At 39.6% G+C, this 15,182-nt stretch overlaps 1 protein-coding gene across 3 annotated transcripts in view; it reads right to left on the reverse strand.

The window, feature by feature from the left end:
- Window positions 1-13,093, reverse strand: part of HEPH (hephaestin) — a 92,926-nt gene extending 79,833 nt beyond the window's left edge. Inside the window, exons 1-4 of one of the 3 annotated variants that reach the window (XM_005876169.1) lie at window positions 13,089-13,093; window positions 5,243-5,448; window positions 3,300-3,544; window positions 834-1,046 (exon numbers count right to left, since the gene is read on the reverse strand). In XM_005876169.1, coding sequence (XP_005876231.1) covers window positions 834-1,046; window positions 3,300-3,544; window positions 5,243-5,418 — 634 coding nt within the window. In that variant the 5' untranslated portion in view covers window positions 5,419-5,448; window positions 13,089-13,093. Of the gene's footprint in view, window positions 1-833; window positions 1,047-3,299; window positions 3,545-5,242; window positions 5,449-11,592; window positions 11,834-13,088 lie in introns of those variants that run through there. The other 2 variants (XM_014547680.1, XM_005876166.2) reach the window with 2 other exon arrangements.
- Between the last annotated feature and the right edge of the window lie 2,089 nt (window positions 13,094-15,182).

Genomic DNA, 15,182 nt, shown 5'->3' on the forward strand with positions numbered 1-15,182 from the left:
TCAGGGGAAGGTAATGCCCCATCACGTATCTGCTGCTGCCACTGCTGTCAGTGCAAGCCTCAGCTGGCCCTGGTTACCTGAGCCTTGGGCAGCCCTGGATGGCTGGGAAGCCACAATCAAGGCTTGCCTGCACCTCGGGCCGGCCCTGGGAGGCTAGGGGGCTGAGGGGACTGGAGTTCTCCAGAGGCAGGCACACAGAGCGCCTGCTGCCCCAGCGGGGCTGAGAGGACTGGGTGCTGCCATCTTGTGGCTGTGGGTGCCGCCATCTTTGAGGGTGTGGCAGTCAATTAGCATATTCCCTCCTTATTGACTGTGGGTGCCACCATCTTTGAGGGTGTGGCAGTCAATTAGCATATTCCCTCATTGGCTGTGGGTGCTGCCATCTTTGAGGGCGGGGCAGTCAATTAGCATATTCCCTTCTTATTGGCTGTGGACGCTGCCATGCTTGAGGGTGGGACAGTCAATTAACATATCCCTTCCTTATTGGCTGTGGTCACTGCCATCTTTGCGACAGTGTGAGGGTCAATTAGCACATTCCCTCTTTATTAGCTAGGATGACCTGACTCCCATAATTACTAATTCAAGTTTTTTAAGTGATTAGAAAAAAATTTTTTTTTAAGTAGAAAAGGGGTTTTTTTGTTAGGAAAAATAAGGTAATAAAATAGAAAAAAATAGTGAAAAGGGAGTTTGCCATTGTTTATTCCTGCTGATAAACATTGGTTCTGAATTATCACTCCTCAGGTTACTGCTTAATATATAGGTAGTTCAACAATATCACTGTTTTCTATAGATATCCCAAATTGCATCTCATAGCTCACTCTTGGGGCCTGTACCTCTTTTACAAGTGATAAGGGGTCCAATGAGGCCAGTTGCAATATCTCGTGGAGCATCTACATGAGAATGGTAGATCCAGGTGAGGCATGCTGGGTCAGCATCAGTGGGTGCATGGCTTTCTGGAATGGTCCAGTTGTAGATATGGCTGCCTCCCGGGGGAACAGAGTCATCAGCTTTCAGCTGACCAGAGGAGCCATCTGGGTATAGGGAGCCTAGAAAATGAAATTGCACATCTCAGTCCCAGGGTGAGTGAGACAGAGCCTAGAAGATTTAGAAGTGAAGAGAAGGCTGACATATGAGACATCTAGGTCCAGTCTTGTGGAAAAGGTAAAGTTCTAAGGTCCAGCACAGTATTCCTCAAAACCTGAGGAGGGCACAGATTCAGGTGATATCTAGCCAAAGAACCCCAAGTCTCACATCAACAAAGGGTGGAGATGTGGCAGTCTCTGGGGAAAGAGCTATGGCTACAAAAACTGCTCCACAGTACCCTAGTCTAGTAGTACCCTAGTGCAAAGCCAGGGTCTAGTAGTACCCTAGTGCAAAGCCAGGGGCATGGAGGCATGGGAGGAGACAGAATTCCTTCCCTTCAAGCACTCACTTTGGAAAACAATCACAGAATTTCATTTTAAAGGCAACTTAATGATCAGTTGGCCCACTTCCCCATTTTATGGAAGAGAAAACTGAGGAAAAGTAACTGGCCAATGATCATACAGAAAGAATTAGTGGCTAAGTCAGGAGGTTCTGACTTCTCTCTCTATTCTCCTCAGTTACTTTTGTGTCTGTATTATAGGCCACTGGGCCTGGGATAGTGACAGATACAAATAAGTAAACTGAACTAACTCTTTTTTTGCTGTTAATCCTCACCCAAGGATATTTTCCCATTGATTTTTAGAGAGAGTAGAAGGGAAAAAAAAAGGAGGGAGGGGGGGAGGGAGGGAGAGAGAGAGAGAGAGAGAGAGAGAGAGAGAGAGAGAGAGAGAGTTGAAGGAGACACATTGATTGGTTGCCTCCAGCATGTGCAGGGGATAGAGCCTGCAACTGAGGTATGTGCCCTTGACCGGAAGTGAACCCAGGAGCCTTCAGTCCATTGGCAGACGCTCTATCCACTGATGCAAACCAGCTAGAGCTGAACTAACTCTTAAGGGGAAAAAATGGCCTTTGGAAGACTGTGACCCTAGAATAATGCTCCCTTACATTCAGACCACACTCTTCTCTTTTCAAAGCACAAATATTTTATGGAATGTCATTTAAGTAATTCTTCCTGATAAAAGGCAGATTTTTACATTAACAAATTTTCAGTTACAGTTGACATTCAATGATATGTTAGTTTCAAGTGTACAATATAGTGGTTAGACATTTATATAACTTACATAGTGATTCCCCCTGCAATATTTCCAGTACCCACCTGACACCATACAGTTATTATAATACTAGAAGCCAAGTGCACAAAAATTTGTCCTCAGCCAGGCCGATGCCCTCTTGCAATGTGGGACCCCTTGGAGGATGTCTACCCCAGTGGGGACCCTCACCCCATGGAGGTTTGGCCAGCCTGGGTGAGGGGCTGAGGGCCATTTTCAGGCTGGCCAGGCACCCTGGCGACGTAAGCTCCCAGCCTCTTCTTTTTTTCTTTTTATTCTGGGATTTATTTACCTTCTATAATTGAAACTTTGTTGCCTTTAGCAGAGGCCTGTGGAAAGCTTGGCTTCCTCCATCACCATGGGCAACCCACTCCTGCTCGCTCCAGCTCCGTGGCCACGGCTGGCTGAAAGCAGGTATCTGGGGTTTATTTACCTTCTATAATTGAAACTTTGTTGCTTTCAGTGGAGCTCAGAGCCGGGCCGCAGCAGGTGGGGAAGCTTGGCTTCCTCCATCACTGGAGCAAGCAAGCCTCCTGCTCGCTCCAGCTCCGTGGCTGCTGGCCGCCATCTTGGTTGGGTTAATTTACATATAGTCGCTCTGATTGGCTGGTGGGCGTGGCTTAAGGCATAGCAAAAGTACAGTTAATTTGCATGTTTGTCTTTTATTAGTATAGGATTATTGACTATATTCCCTATACTGTACTTTACATCCTTGTGACTATTTTGAAACTTCAAATTTGTACTTCTTAATCCCTTCACCCAGTTCCCCCAAACACCCTGCCATCTGGCAACCATCAGTTTGTTCTCTGTATCTATCATAGAAAAAAAAACACAGAAACAAACTCCTTGATAAAGGGCAGATTGAATCTCCACATTTCTAATGAAGAATCCAAGGCCAAGAGAGGAACAATGACTTGCCCAAAGTCACACACATGAATAGCAGAACTGATAAGAGTACCCACTCATGTTTACTCTGAGAAGAGTCCCTGCTTCCTCAGATCAATAAGGGAGAAAAGACTGTCCTTGTTTCCAACTCCTCTCTTTCATATAGCAGAGAAGGAAAAGTGATAGCTATGGGCAGGAGAAAGAAAGGGTGGGCTGGTTTACCTTCTGAATCCTTCTCATAGAAAACACCATGGGGGTGGATGGTATAGGGACGAGTGGCAAAATTCTTCAGGTGGATAAGGATGACATCTCCCACCTCAGCCTGCAGCACTGGCCCCAGGAAACCCATCCAGGTAGGCTGGGCCATTTCATGCATATATGAGCTGTCACTGTATTCTTTGTAGATGGTCTTCTTGTAGCTGCTCCCTATCCGGTTCTTGTCAGACTTTAGGAAGCTGGAAGCTACTCTGGGGAAAAAAGAGTCACAATTTTGCCACAATTTTCAAACCTCTGGAGGGTTATTTTCCAGAGGAGGCTGACAAAAAAGTGTCCATCTTTGTTTAAGGCAAAACAAGAGTAAATGGGAAGTACTAATCAAAACATAAAAGCTTTAAGTTAAATTGTTTGACAATGGGAAGTATTAAATGAAAACAGATCAAATTCCTGATATTTGAACACTTTTATGTTAAAAAAGGCAATTTCACATGTTTTGATCTAATATCCTATATAATAAAAGGCTAATATGCAAATTGTCCCCTTGACTGGGAGTTCAACTGGGAGTTCAACCAGGGGGTGGGGCTGGTGGCCAACCACCCATGGTCCCTCCCCCAAGCCAGCCAAACCGATCAGCCCCAATTGGGGCCGGCCGGCCGGACTCCACCAGTGCACAAATTCATACGCTGGGCCTCTAATATAGTAATAAGGAAGCAATCAAGGATTGGTTATTTTTAAGTGATCAACCCCCTACCTCTGTTGCCTGATTTAGCATTGCCCTGCCATGTATGAGAGGTTTTATAAAGCAGTGGTTAAGTGCTTAAACTCTGGAGCTGGGATGGTTCAATTAAATGCCGATATTGCCACTTCCAAATCTGTGGACTTTGACCAAGTAACTTAACTTCTCTGTGTACAATTTCCCCATCTGTAAAATGGAGATAATCACAGTACCAATCTTGGACAGGGTTGTTGGTGACTAAAATAATTAATATACATAAAGAGCTTAGGACAGTGCTTGGGAAATAGTAAAAGCTTAATAGATATTAACTATTACTTCAAACTATTGGAGATGGGCAATAACAAGGTTATCCCTCAAGGATAATTTTAAAACAAAGACTGTGACTTCATAATTAGATTGATAAAAAGATGGTTTGTCATAAAAGACAGCTGTTTTTCGTACTCTAATTCTTCCCAGAGAGCTCTGAGGTGTTACAGCTAATTTTGGAAGTCTCTAAGATCAAGAAAGGTTAATTCTGTGCTACCTGTGAGAGACAAAATGGTGAGAAGAATATCAATTTTTGCACCTACATTACCCAGGTTAAAATCCTAGGTCTTCCATTTACTAGCTGTGGGACTTGAGCAACTTACTTGATATCCCTGACCCTCAGCTTTCTTGTCTAAAAGATGAGGATATTCAGACTCACCTCCTAGAGCTTTTGTACAAATTAGATGACACTAAGTATGTAAATTTCTAGTATGACCCTATGTAAGTGATAGCTATTACTGATCTTTCTTTGATTCTAATACTTACCTTATTTTTTTAATCATTTTTACATATCTGAAATTAGTACAGTTCTATTGAAATATGGGAGATTAGTTCCACATACACATCTTACAAACACTGTGTATATTTCATGTTTCTTTTTTTTAAAGCTAAACAACTGTTATTAAAACAGCATTGTGGATATCATCTTAACATCAAGGGAATATGGAATTACCATTAGGACCCTAAAATGTTGAGGCACCTCAGTGTGAAAAAACAGACTCCATATAGAATGCTGGCTCTTGAGTCAACTAGCCTATTCTCAGCAAACATGCCACTAGGTGTATGGTTCAAAGATATCAGGAGCTCCTGCTACCACACCTGGGAAAAGGTCTTCAAGAGGTTACCTTCTGACCTCAAGGGTGCTCCCCCCCACTCCAGCTCTAATTTCACAAGAGATTAAACCTACGTGTCACTGTCCAGAGGCTGGTTCGTGATGACATTTCTTCCTTTGGGAGCATAGTTCCACTCCACGTCCTGGATGCCCAGGTAGTAGACTCGAGTAGCCCCATCAGTCAGTTGGGGCCACAAGGGTTGCATGAACAGCAGAGCCCAGAGGAGATGGCCTGGCTCCATGGCCCACATTACTCTGGGAAACAGGCAAATGAATAGCTGCTGGTATGAAAGAAAGAGAACAAAGGGGCTTTGCATGTGTCTGGAAAACTAAAGAGGCAAGAGTCAGATGGAGTGACTGAGAAAGCAAGAATGAATTCCCCAGAATCTATACCTTATCTGATTACTTTCAGTTCAACAAGTATTCAATGATCTCTACACATTGGACTTTGGAGGGCAAAGTTAAACAGTCACTTATATGGATAATTATGCATCACTTCCTTCAGAAGAGAAATCTGGATCTAGTTCCTTCAGCTGTGCAGAAGTAAGGATTATTCTGGCACAAGAATCAGGAAACAGGCACCAAAAGCCTGATTGTGCCACTGACTCACTCAGTACCTGAATCAAGTCAGTAATTCTCCCTATGTCTTTGTTTTCATTGCTGCCACCTTCTATCCCCTATGAATTGTATTTAAAAAACAAATGAGAATTCATCAAAACACATTTACTAGAAAATTAATAGACCCAAGATGGAAACAACCAAAATGTCTATGAACACTAGAATGGATGAGTAAATTGTACTTTATTTATACAATGGAATTTTACATAACAATGATAATGAACAAACTACAATAACACTTGAAAATGTAGATGCCTCTCATGAGCATAATGTTGCAGAAATAAATCAGACAAAGAATACTTACTCTATTATTTCATTTATATAAAGTACAAAATCCAGCAAAATTAATGTATGGTGCTAGAAACCAACATAGTGTTTGCCCTTGAGGTAGGGATCAGTGACTGGGAAGATGAGGAATGCTTTTAAGTAATGTTCTGTTTCTTGATCTACATACTGGTTACATGAGTGTGTTCAGTTTGTGAAAGTATATAGAGCTATGAACTTAGCATTCATGTGCTTTACTGCATGTGAATGGCAAAAAGTAAAAAATAAGACAAATGAGAATATGTAAGGGAAATATTAACTTATCAAAATGTTCTCTGCTGGTTCTCTGCTATGCACAAACTCATTTCATGGGTCCAATCATGAATCAGAGTCAGAATTAAGCCTCCAGCCTCTCATTCCAGTACACCAGCCAGGAGGTTAGACTTCTTGGGGCTACAGTCAAACTTAGAAACACAGACAACATAACATATATACACATATACATATACTTGCATACACATAGGCACATTCAACCTTATCTAAAAGCAGAGCTGTACACACTTGCATCCACATATAGAAATACACTGTCACACAGAGCCTTTTGCATTTTCAGAATAATAACAATAATAAAAAAATATTTATTGTGCATGCATAGCATGCCAGACACTTTTATAAATATTTTACATAGATTAAATCATTTAATCTTCACAGCCACACTATGAAAAAGATGTAATTGTAATCCACATATTGCAGAAGGAAAAACTACAGAACAGAAGTGTAAAGTAATATGCCCAAGGTCACCTAGTTAACAATCAGTAGAGTTGGATTGTGAGTCCAGGAAGTATGGCTCTAGTGTCTATGTTCTTAATCACCATACCATACTACCTTCTACAAAACATACTTGCACAATCACATAAATATACACAGAGAACATGTGTATGTCCATAACTATAAAGATATCAGGGAAAACCCCGTATAACCTTAAAAATTCAATCACATGTAGTTGTGATCACTTCTAGAAACAGACACATACTCATATAGGCAAAGATATATTTAATCAATATCATTCATAATGATGATAATAATGATGGTAACCAGTATGTAGATCAAGAAACAGAACATTTATTAAGAGATTACTACATACTAAACACCATGTTCAATGGTTTATATAAATTATTTCACTAAATTCTCATCTTCAGCACATGAAATTGGGAAAATTCATTAAAAATTAAAAATCAAAGATAGTCACAGATTTACATATAAATAGGAAATCCTCAGATATTTACCTTGGCTAGGCCTAGATATTGACCTTAATCAATAAACAAAACTATGAAATTTCCTACAAAATTACAGGCCCCTTTACACACAGTAGTGGTGCAAGTGTTAAATCTTCAATCTCCATATGACATTTGGCAGAAAGCCCTTGATATAGGGGAGAACCCGTTCTTGGGTTACTATTTTCAAAACCTGGATGTTACACTGACCACTTGTGTAGACTTGGGTAATACTTAACTATTCTGAACCTGTTTTCTGAATAATAATATCATTCTTGAAGTAATACATTAGAAAACATATATGAAAGGGACACACATATGTTATGTTTAGAACATAACAGACAGTAACTGCTCATGTCTTCTTCCTCCTCCATCCTGGCTACTGTCTCCCACATATACTACATTCCACATTTCTGCCCTAAGGGCTAACTTAAATCTTAACTGCCCCAGAAGGTCCCCTCTAGCCTTTTCATAACATTGTCTTCCAAAGGAATACTTATTCTGTATAATACCTAATTTCATTAAGTCATACTTTGTATTATTTTTACCTTTCTGCCACATGAACTATATTTTCCAGATTGAACTATAAACTCCTTGAGGGTGGATGTCATTTCTGAGAAGACATGGTTATGGGGCCTTGTAGATGTACCATAAACAAGTACTTCTAAAGTGACATGCAGTGACACAAACATGCATTTTCCCACCAATTGGTTCTGGTTCAAGTTTGCCACTGGTTCACAGAGTAACTTTAGGGATATTATTTTGTCTTGGTGAGTCTCAGTTTCCCTGTATATAAAATAATAGACAATATAGTTCTTACCTTTTTGGGGTCATGGATGTTTGAGAACATAATGAAATGCAAAAACGTGGAACCACAAAAATGTTTTATATAAAGAGTTTTCCAAGAGTCTTTCTAGTTCTCATACTTTGTCAGTACTCTCACTCACTAATGAAACACAGGTTCACACGTACCTACTTATAGTACCACATATGGTCAAACAAATAACCATGACTTGGAACCTTCAATATGAAGGGAATATCCTTGGTTGAATGGAAGTCTGAATACAACATGGACCTCCTTCAAATTTCTTTCTCAGGGACATGCCAGCAAGGCTGTTGTACCTTAAACTTGCTTACCTAAGTAGAAAACTATCCCAGGTAAGAATTTCACAATTGGAGATACACATGGTAAACTTGAAAATATTCCCAGAAGAGACTGGTACATATCTTCAGCATACAATGAATAAGCAATCAAAGGTGGTGACTAATGACCAAAAGAGCTAGACAATAGAACCTGGAAAAAAGTGCTACCTAGCATTTGCCTACTACATTCCACTTTACAGTATGCTTTTCATATCTTCCATCCAAAACTTTTGAGAGATAAGGATTATATTCCCCATTTGGCATCCAGGGTACAGGCTTTGGGATCAGACTACTTAAACAAATCTTGACTCCATTTTTCCTAGCTGTGTGACTTGATAAACTGCTTCACTTCTCTAGTCATAGTATTTTAATTTTTGAAATAAAATTAATACTATTAGTTATACCTCAAGTAGTGTGAGGATTAAATGTATTAAGATCTGTAGGTGCATAGAACACAAATATGTGGTCAAGTGTACAAGTAATTGATCAAAACGTATTAGTGGTTATTATTATTACAGATGAGGAAATAGGTTTAGAAATGAAATTTACCAGCATGCCAAAACTTTAACATTTTATGGATAGCCACAACACATACACACTCAAAAGTTCTCATACACATTAATACATACTAAGCATACAGGCACATATATATGGCTGAGATTAGTTTCTTTGGAAGAAATATGATATAATGAAAGGAAACAGAACTTTTGAGTCATATTAACTTAATTTGGAGTACTGTTTTCAGTTGTGTTTGAAAGGGAGACTTAATAGGCACCTGATAAATATGAGTAGACACCTGGTAAATATTAGCTTGCTTTCTTTCTAGTCACTGGCTTTTTTATTCTCAAACTGTATTTGTTGTTGCTGTTTTTAAATTTTGATTTTATCATATATTATCAAAACAGAAGAAAGAGAAAAAATATAAAATTATTTTGTAATCTTTTATATATCTCATGATAAGATTGAAAGTTTTCAGATCTTAGAAAAATAGATTCTAGTTCTGGATGCATCATTTATCAGTTGTATGGCATTGAGCAAGTCACCTGATTTCCTGAGCCTTAATTTCCTCATTTTGTTACTAAAAATAATCTCTGCTTTGGTCTCCTCATTAGTTTATTATGAACATCAAATGAAAAGAAGGATGAGAAAGTCCTATGTAAATTTTTCACTTGGGCAGGGCTACTTTCTCTCAGCTGAGCCCACAAGAGGAAGTCTTAGAGAAAGGCCAGACTGAGGACAAAAAATTAAAAGGAAAGGTAAAAGGACAAATGAAATAGGTAAAATAAGCGAGAATCCTATGACAAAGTAAAAACAGAGAGGGCAGAAGAAAGAGGGAGATGTAGGGAGGAAGGGATGGAGGAAGAGAGAGAGAGAGAGAGAGAGAGAGAGAGGGAGAGAGAGAGAGAGAGAGGGGAGAGAGACACATTGATTGGGTGTCTCATGAAGGAAGGTCCGCTTTACTTGGAATTAGACATAGTATAGTTAATATACATGAGATTAGGAGATTAGCCCTGGGAGAAGGTAAGATAACAACAATTCAAGCCTCCCCTACCTTTACCTTACCTTCCTGTCATTCAAACATCACCTGGACCTGGTCACCATCATCCATGACAATTTGCATCACTGTTTTCCCTATAATTTGCAAGTTATCCCTTTAATGTGATAATGCTCTTTTCTCTCCTTTCATCTCCCTTTCTGAGTTGGGTTAGACTGAGATGGACAGGCTCATACTAAACAAAGAATCACTCAACTGAACACTGGAATGCTGAGCTATCTTTTGGGTCCTGTCTCTAATCTCAACATAATAAAACCCTCCATCCATTTTGGTTCTCTGCTTTCTTAGTGCTTTTTGGCTCTTTCTTCACCTTGTGATTCAAAATATGTTCCAAGTAGGGAGTTTCTCACCTTTGCTGGTTATAGGCCTTTCTTTACTAGGAGGGAAATTAGAGTGTTAAAAGCCCCACATAGTTCCAGATAATACAAGTAAAATTTATGTTATTCTTTGATCAGTATCACTACATCCTAGGATGTAAGAAATGATGAAATTGAGACCTAGAAAGGAAGGGACTCACCTGAAATCCTGGAAGCTAGTACTGGAACCTAACACTTCTGACCTTCCAGCCTAGGAATCATGTTCAGCATATTATAACCATATCATTCCTGGGACAATATGACTTCACTACATATTTTCCACTTGTATTAATGAGGCTGCTTTATTTCCATAGACTTCAGTTGTGGTATCATAGAAAGCATACTAATTTGAAATCAGAAGACTTGAATTCAAATTCTATCTCTTGCCTGTAATAGCTATGTGACCTCTGAAAAAGTCATTTTCATCTATTTGAGTCTCACTTTTTTTAAAATAAAAAACGGGATGATATTTATCTCACAATATTTTTGAGGCTCAAAAATTAGATATTTGAAACCCAAGCAAGGGGTTGAATGCAATAGATGTTCAGTAAAAAATTGAAAGCATCATAGATTCATATATCCATAAAGACCTTTAGAAAGTATATTTTTTCAACCCCTTAATGTGACATACAGAAAACTGTGGCCAGGGTGGTAAAGGGGTTTACTCAAAGTCAAGCAACCAGTTACTGACAAAGCCAGAATTTGAACCTATGTTTTCAAAAATATTTCTGCTAATTAGACCCTAAGTGTGCGAAACAATTTAGATTTTAAGCTAACAGCTTAGTTCACCTATCATTTATTTGCTTACTCTATATGAATTTGGATCTAAAAATATGAAACCAAATGGATGTTTTTAAGTGTTTGAACCTCTTATTTATATAGTCCTCAGATACATCACTTCAACAAACCCCTCAACCTGTAAATTGGGAGATCAGCACATTATTTCAACAGAAAAATTAACTACTTTCTATAACTCCAGGATTGTCTCTGATGCAGTCAAGCCAGTGTGGTCCTGTATGTACATTTTGGAGGGAGGAACAAAAGAAGCCTATTGTTCACTTTAACTTCCATGCACACTCAGCCAGGCTTTCTCTAACTTTTCAGCAACTGAATTTCTCTCCCAGTGGCCCAGGACTTCCCTAAACTCAGATGAATAAATGTTTTGACAAAGAAAGGAAGGTGAGATAGGGCTTGAAGAGAGGAAAGAAAGCTTACCTTTGTTAGAGAAAACCCTTCTATATTCATGTCAGCAGCCTAGTGATGCTGCACTGCAGACCCCAGCGTGAATCTGCCAGCTCTGCTCAGTCAGTATCCTGGGTTACAGGGCCTTTCTCATAAATTAAGTCCAGGGCTCCAATCTGGCTAGTGTTACTGGGGTGGGGTGAATGGAGGCGGGGGTAGAGATGGGTACTGTCCTTTCCAGAAACTAAACTACTGGAATGTCTTGTTCCACTGGTTTGGTACAAAACCCGGGATGGTTCTTTAACCATATCCGGGTGTTTTCCAAATCCTGGTTAGGATCTCAGGAGGAATTACAAAGGGGTGGGCTGCATTTCTGTTATCACGGATTGCTAGTTGGCCTTTGCTGAGAGGAGGAGGAGAATGCACTGCCAGTGTGGCCAAAGCTCACAGATTCCAATAGCTCCGTTTATGAAATGGGATCCTTTGTAACAGTTATTGGTTTAAGAAGAGCCCTCTTCCACCACCAATTGTTTTCTTCTTGCTGTGAAGCAGTTATTAACCCTGCCTGTTACCCTGAGGCCATGGTTGCTTAGTAATAAAGAAATATAAAACCGGCAATAAAACAAAGAACTTTCTACATACCAGGCCCTATGTTAACCAATTTACATGCATTTTCTCATTTAAATATCCTGATACCCTGTGAAATGGACACTAATTCTCTTTACTTTACAACTAAAAAATATAGGCTCTAAGAGAGAAGGTAACTTGTTCAAATTCATACAATTAGGAAGTAAAAGAGGGAATTTTACTGGGTCTGTCTAGATTCTTAGCCACCACACTACTACACTGCTGCTTAGGGGGGAAACACAAAGCCTTTTTGAGATGAAGGAAGTGACTTCACAATTACTGAGTGCCTGCCACTGCTAGATATTTTTTATGAGTATTACCTCTGCTTCTGCCATTTCTAGAAGCTCCTAAGGTGAAACCTCAGGGCTGTATTAAAAACAGGTTCCATAGAGGAGACTGGATACAACTAGAAGATAGCCTGGATTAATATAGGTCAGCATCTTAAAAACAAAGATCCAGAAGAATTGGAAATATTAAATTTTAACAAAAGTAAACTAAAAAAAAAAATAGCAAAACGGGCCCTAAAATTTCCTTGTTTCTGATAGCAAGTGACTTAGGTTCAAGCACCACTTGCTCTGGCAGTAATCAGCTATGTTGGTTTGACCCAGGCTCTTCTCCGAGCCTCAGTCATTCTATCTGTATGAGGGCCTTGAGCTAGCTACAGACCCTCACAGCTCTATAAATTTATATATCGAGCATTCCAACAAGAAGGCACATTCTTGATATTAAAAGTGGAAGAGAAAGAGGTTTTAAAGTTACAAAGTATAAGGAAAGAATGAGTACAAAGTAAACAAAGAAAAAATGAACTACATGCCTCTTCTGAAAGAGCTGCATCTACCCACCAGACCCACATATGGAAAGGAGATAGGTATAATGGCGGTTCTAGCGCCTAGTATCCTTACTTTATGATGAGGAGATCTTGGTTCAGAGCAGATACTGTCCTCTAGGCAGGCTCAACACATCTTTGTTTTCTGGATTTAAAATGTCAAGGGCAGGGTCCAGGGAGGAGGACTTTCAAAGAATGAGCTGGTGGGGCAAAGTCTGAGTCATAAACCATTGGAGGTGGTTAAAGGTTCCTAGACACTTAGGAGCTGCCCCACAAACTGCAGCCCAGGCTAAACCAAGTAGAAGCATTGATATGGAGAAGAAAGAAACCACCAGCCCCGGATCTCTCAGAAATGTTCAATGATTGAGGGAAGTTGAATCAGGATACAGCAGTTGTTGGGGTTATCTGCCTCTTCCCCCACTTGGCACAGATGTGGACCTTGAAGCTAGAAGGGGTAGGAGGTGACCAAATCCATTAAGTTGGGATCCAAGTCCAGGTTCTAAGGCATTTATGATAGGGAGGGGAAAGGATAAGGTCTCTGCTCTGACTCATGAAAGACAACAAGAAGCAGGTCATATAGACACACTGAGTCAACACAGTAAAAGCTGCAGGAAGCCAACATGACCAGGTCTCAGAGTTTGTATTATTCATTCAGCAATTCACTGAGTGGGCACACAGTGTCTTCCTCTTTTGCAAATCCTGAATATATTTCTGGTGCCTTTCATCAAGTGTCACCTAAAAAGAGTTTAATTTGATACCTATAGATCAGGGATTGGTAAACTATTTTAGTAAAAGGCCAGTTAGTAAATATTTTATTTGCAGAACATGCAGTCTCTGCCATAACTACTAAAATAGGCCAGTGTAGCATGTTGGGCATATCTCTGTACCAATAAGAGTTAATTTACAAAAACAAGCAGCAGATCAGATTTAACCCATAAGTGGTAGTTTGAAAACCACCATTGTAGACTGTTTTGCAATATTGACATTTACAATATGAAACATTATTAAGAGCATGAAAACTACAACCAGACATCATAGATTAAAATACCAACTCTGTCATTTTCTGTTTCTGTGACCTTGGAGAATTCATTCAATCCTTCTAAACCTCAGTTTTGCCTCTGTGAAATGGGGATAACAATAGTACCTATTTCATAGGGCTGTTATGAGGAATGAAATAAAAGTATTCATATGAACTACTTATCACGGTGAATGGCACATAGTAAGTGCCCTAAAATGAGTTATCATTTTTTAAAAATTTTCAATAGAAAAAAGAAATACAAATTTTTCTTTCCTCATTGTTAGAAAATACATTGTAGTAATTCATGATGAAACAGAAGAATGTTTGTAGAATCCTGGCTTTAAGTTATAATTATGCTACTAAAGAAAACAGACTGCCCTTGCTGGTGTGGTTCAGGTGGTTGAGCATTGTTCCAGGCACCAAGAGGTCACTGGTTCGATTACTGGTAAGGGCACATGCCTGAATTGTGGGCTCAATCCCCAGTAGGGGGTGTGAAGGAGGCACTCAATGGATGGTTCTCTCATGGATGTTTCTCTCTCTCTCCCTCTCCTTCCCCCCCTTCTCTAAAGATCAATAAAAACATTTTTTTTAAAAAAAAAAAGCTAACAGAGTAATCCTGGACAGTTAAGTTTGCCTTTATGGGACTTCATTCTCTCCTCATAAAATGGAGAAAATGTTTTAGATTTCTCTCTTCTCTCCCCCCCCCCTCTCAAAATTTTGGCAGCAAAACCACTTTCCCAAATAAAATCTTACAGTACACACACACACTATGTTTGGAAAATGAAAGTGGAGCTCTTCTGATAAGGCTAAGAGAGAGAAAGGAAATGGGCAGGGCTTAGGGGATCCAGGGACCTGTTCAACTATACGCCTACCCACCAAAACAATGTGGTTAACCCTGGTGCACCACTAAGAAACTTCAACAGCACTGAAAACACATTCATTTGAGAAACACAGGAACAGAATGGGCTTAAAAGTCAAGATCAATTCTGTCACTAACCCATCTCTTTACTTATTCATTTACTCAATATTTTAAAGTTAACTGTGTATAGACAATCACAAGGACATGGCTTTGGAATGGCTACAAAGATGAGAAGACCACGGGGATCTTCATATTAGGGGGAAACACTATCTAGTATGAGAAGTATGGGGTTT

The sequence above is a fragment of the Myotis brandtii genome, unplaced genomic scaffold, assembly GCF_000412655.1.
Source record: "Myotis brandtii unplaced genomic scaffold, ASM41265v1 scaffold480, whole genome shotgun sequence".
NCBI classification, from domain to species: Eukaryota; Metazoa; Chordata; class Mammalia; order Chiroptera; family Vespertilionidae; genus Myotis; species Myotis brandtii.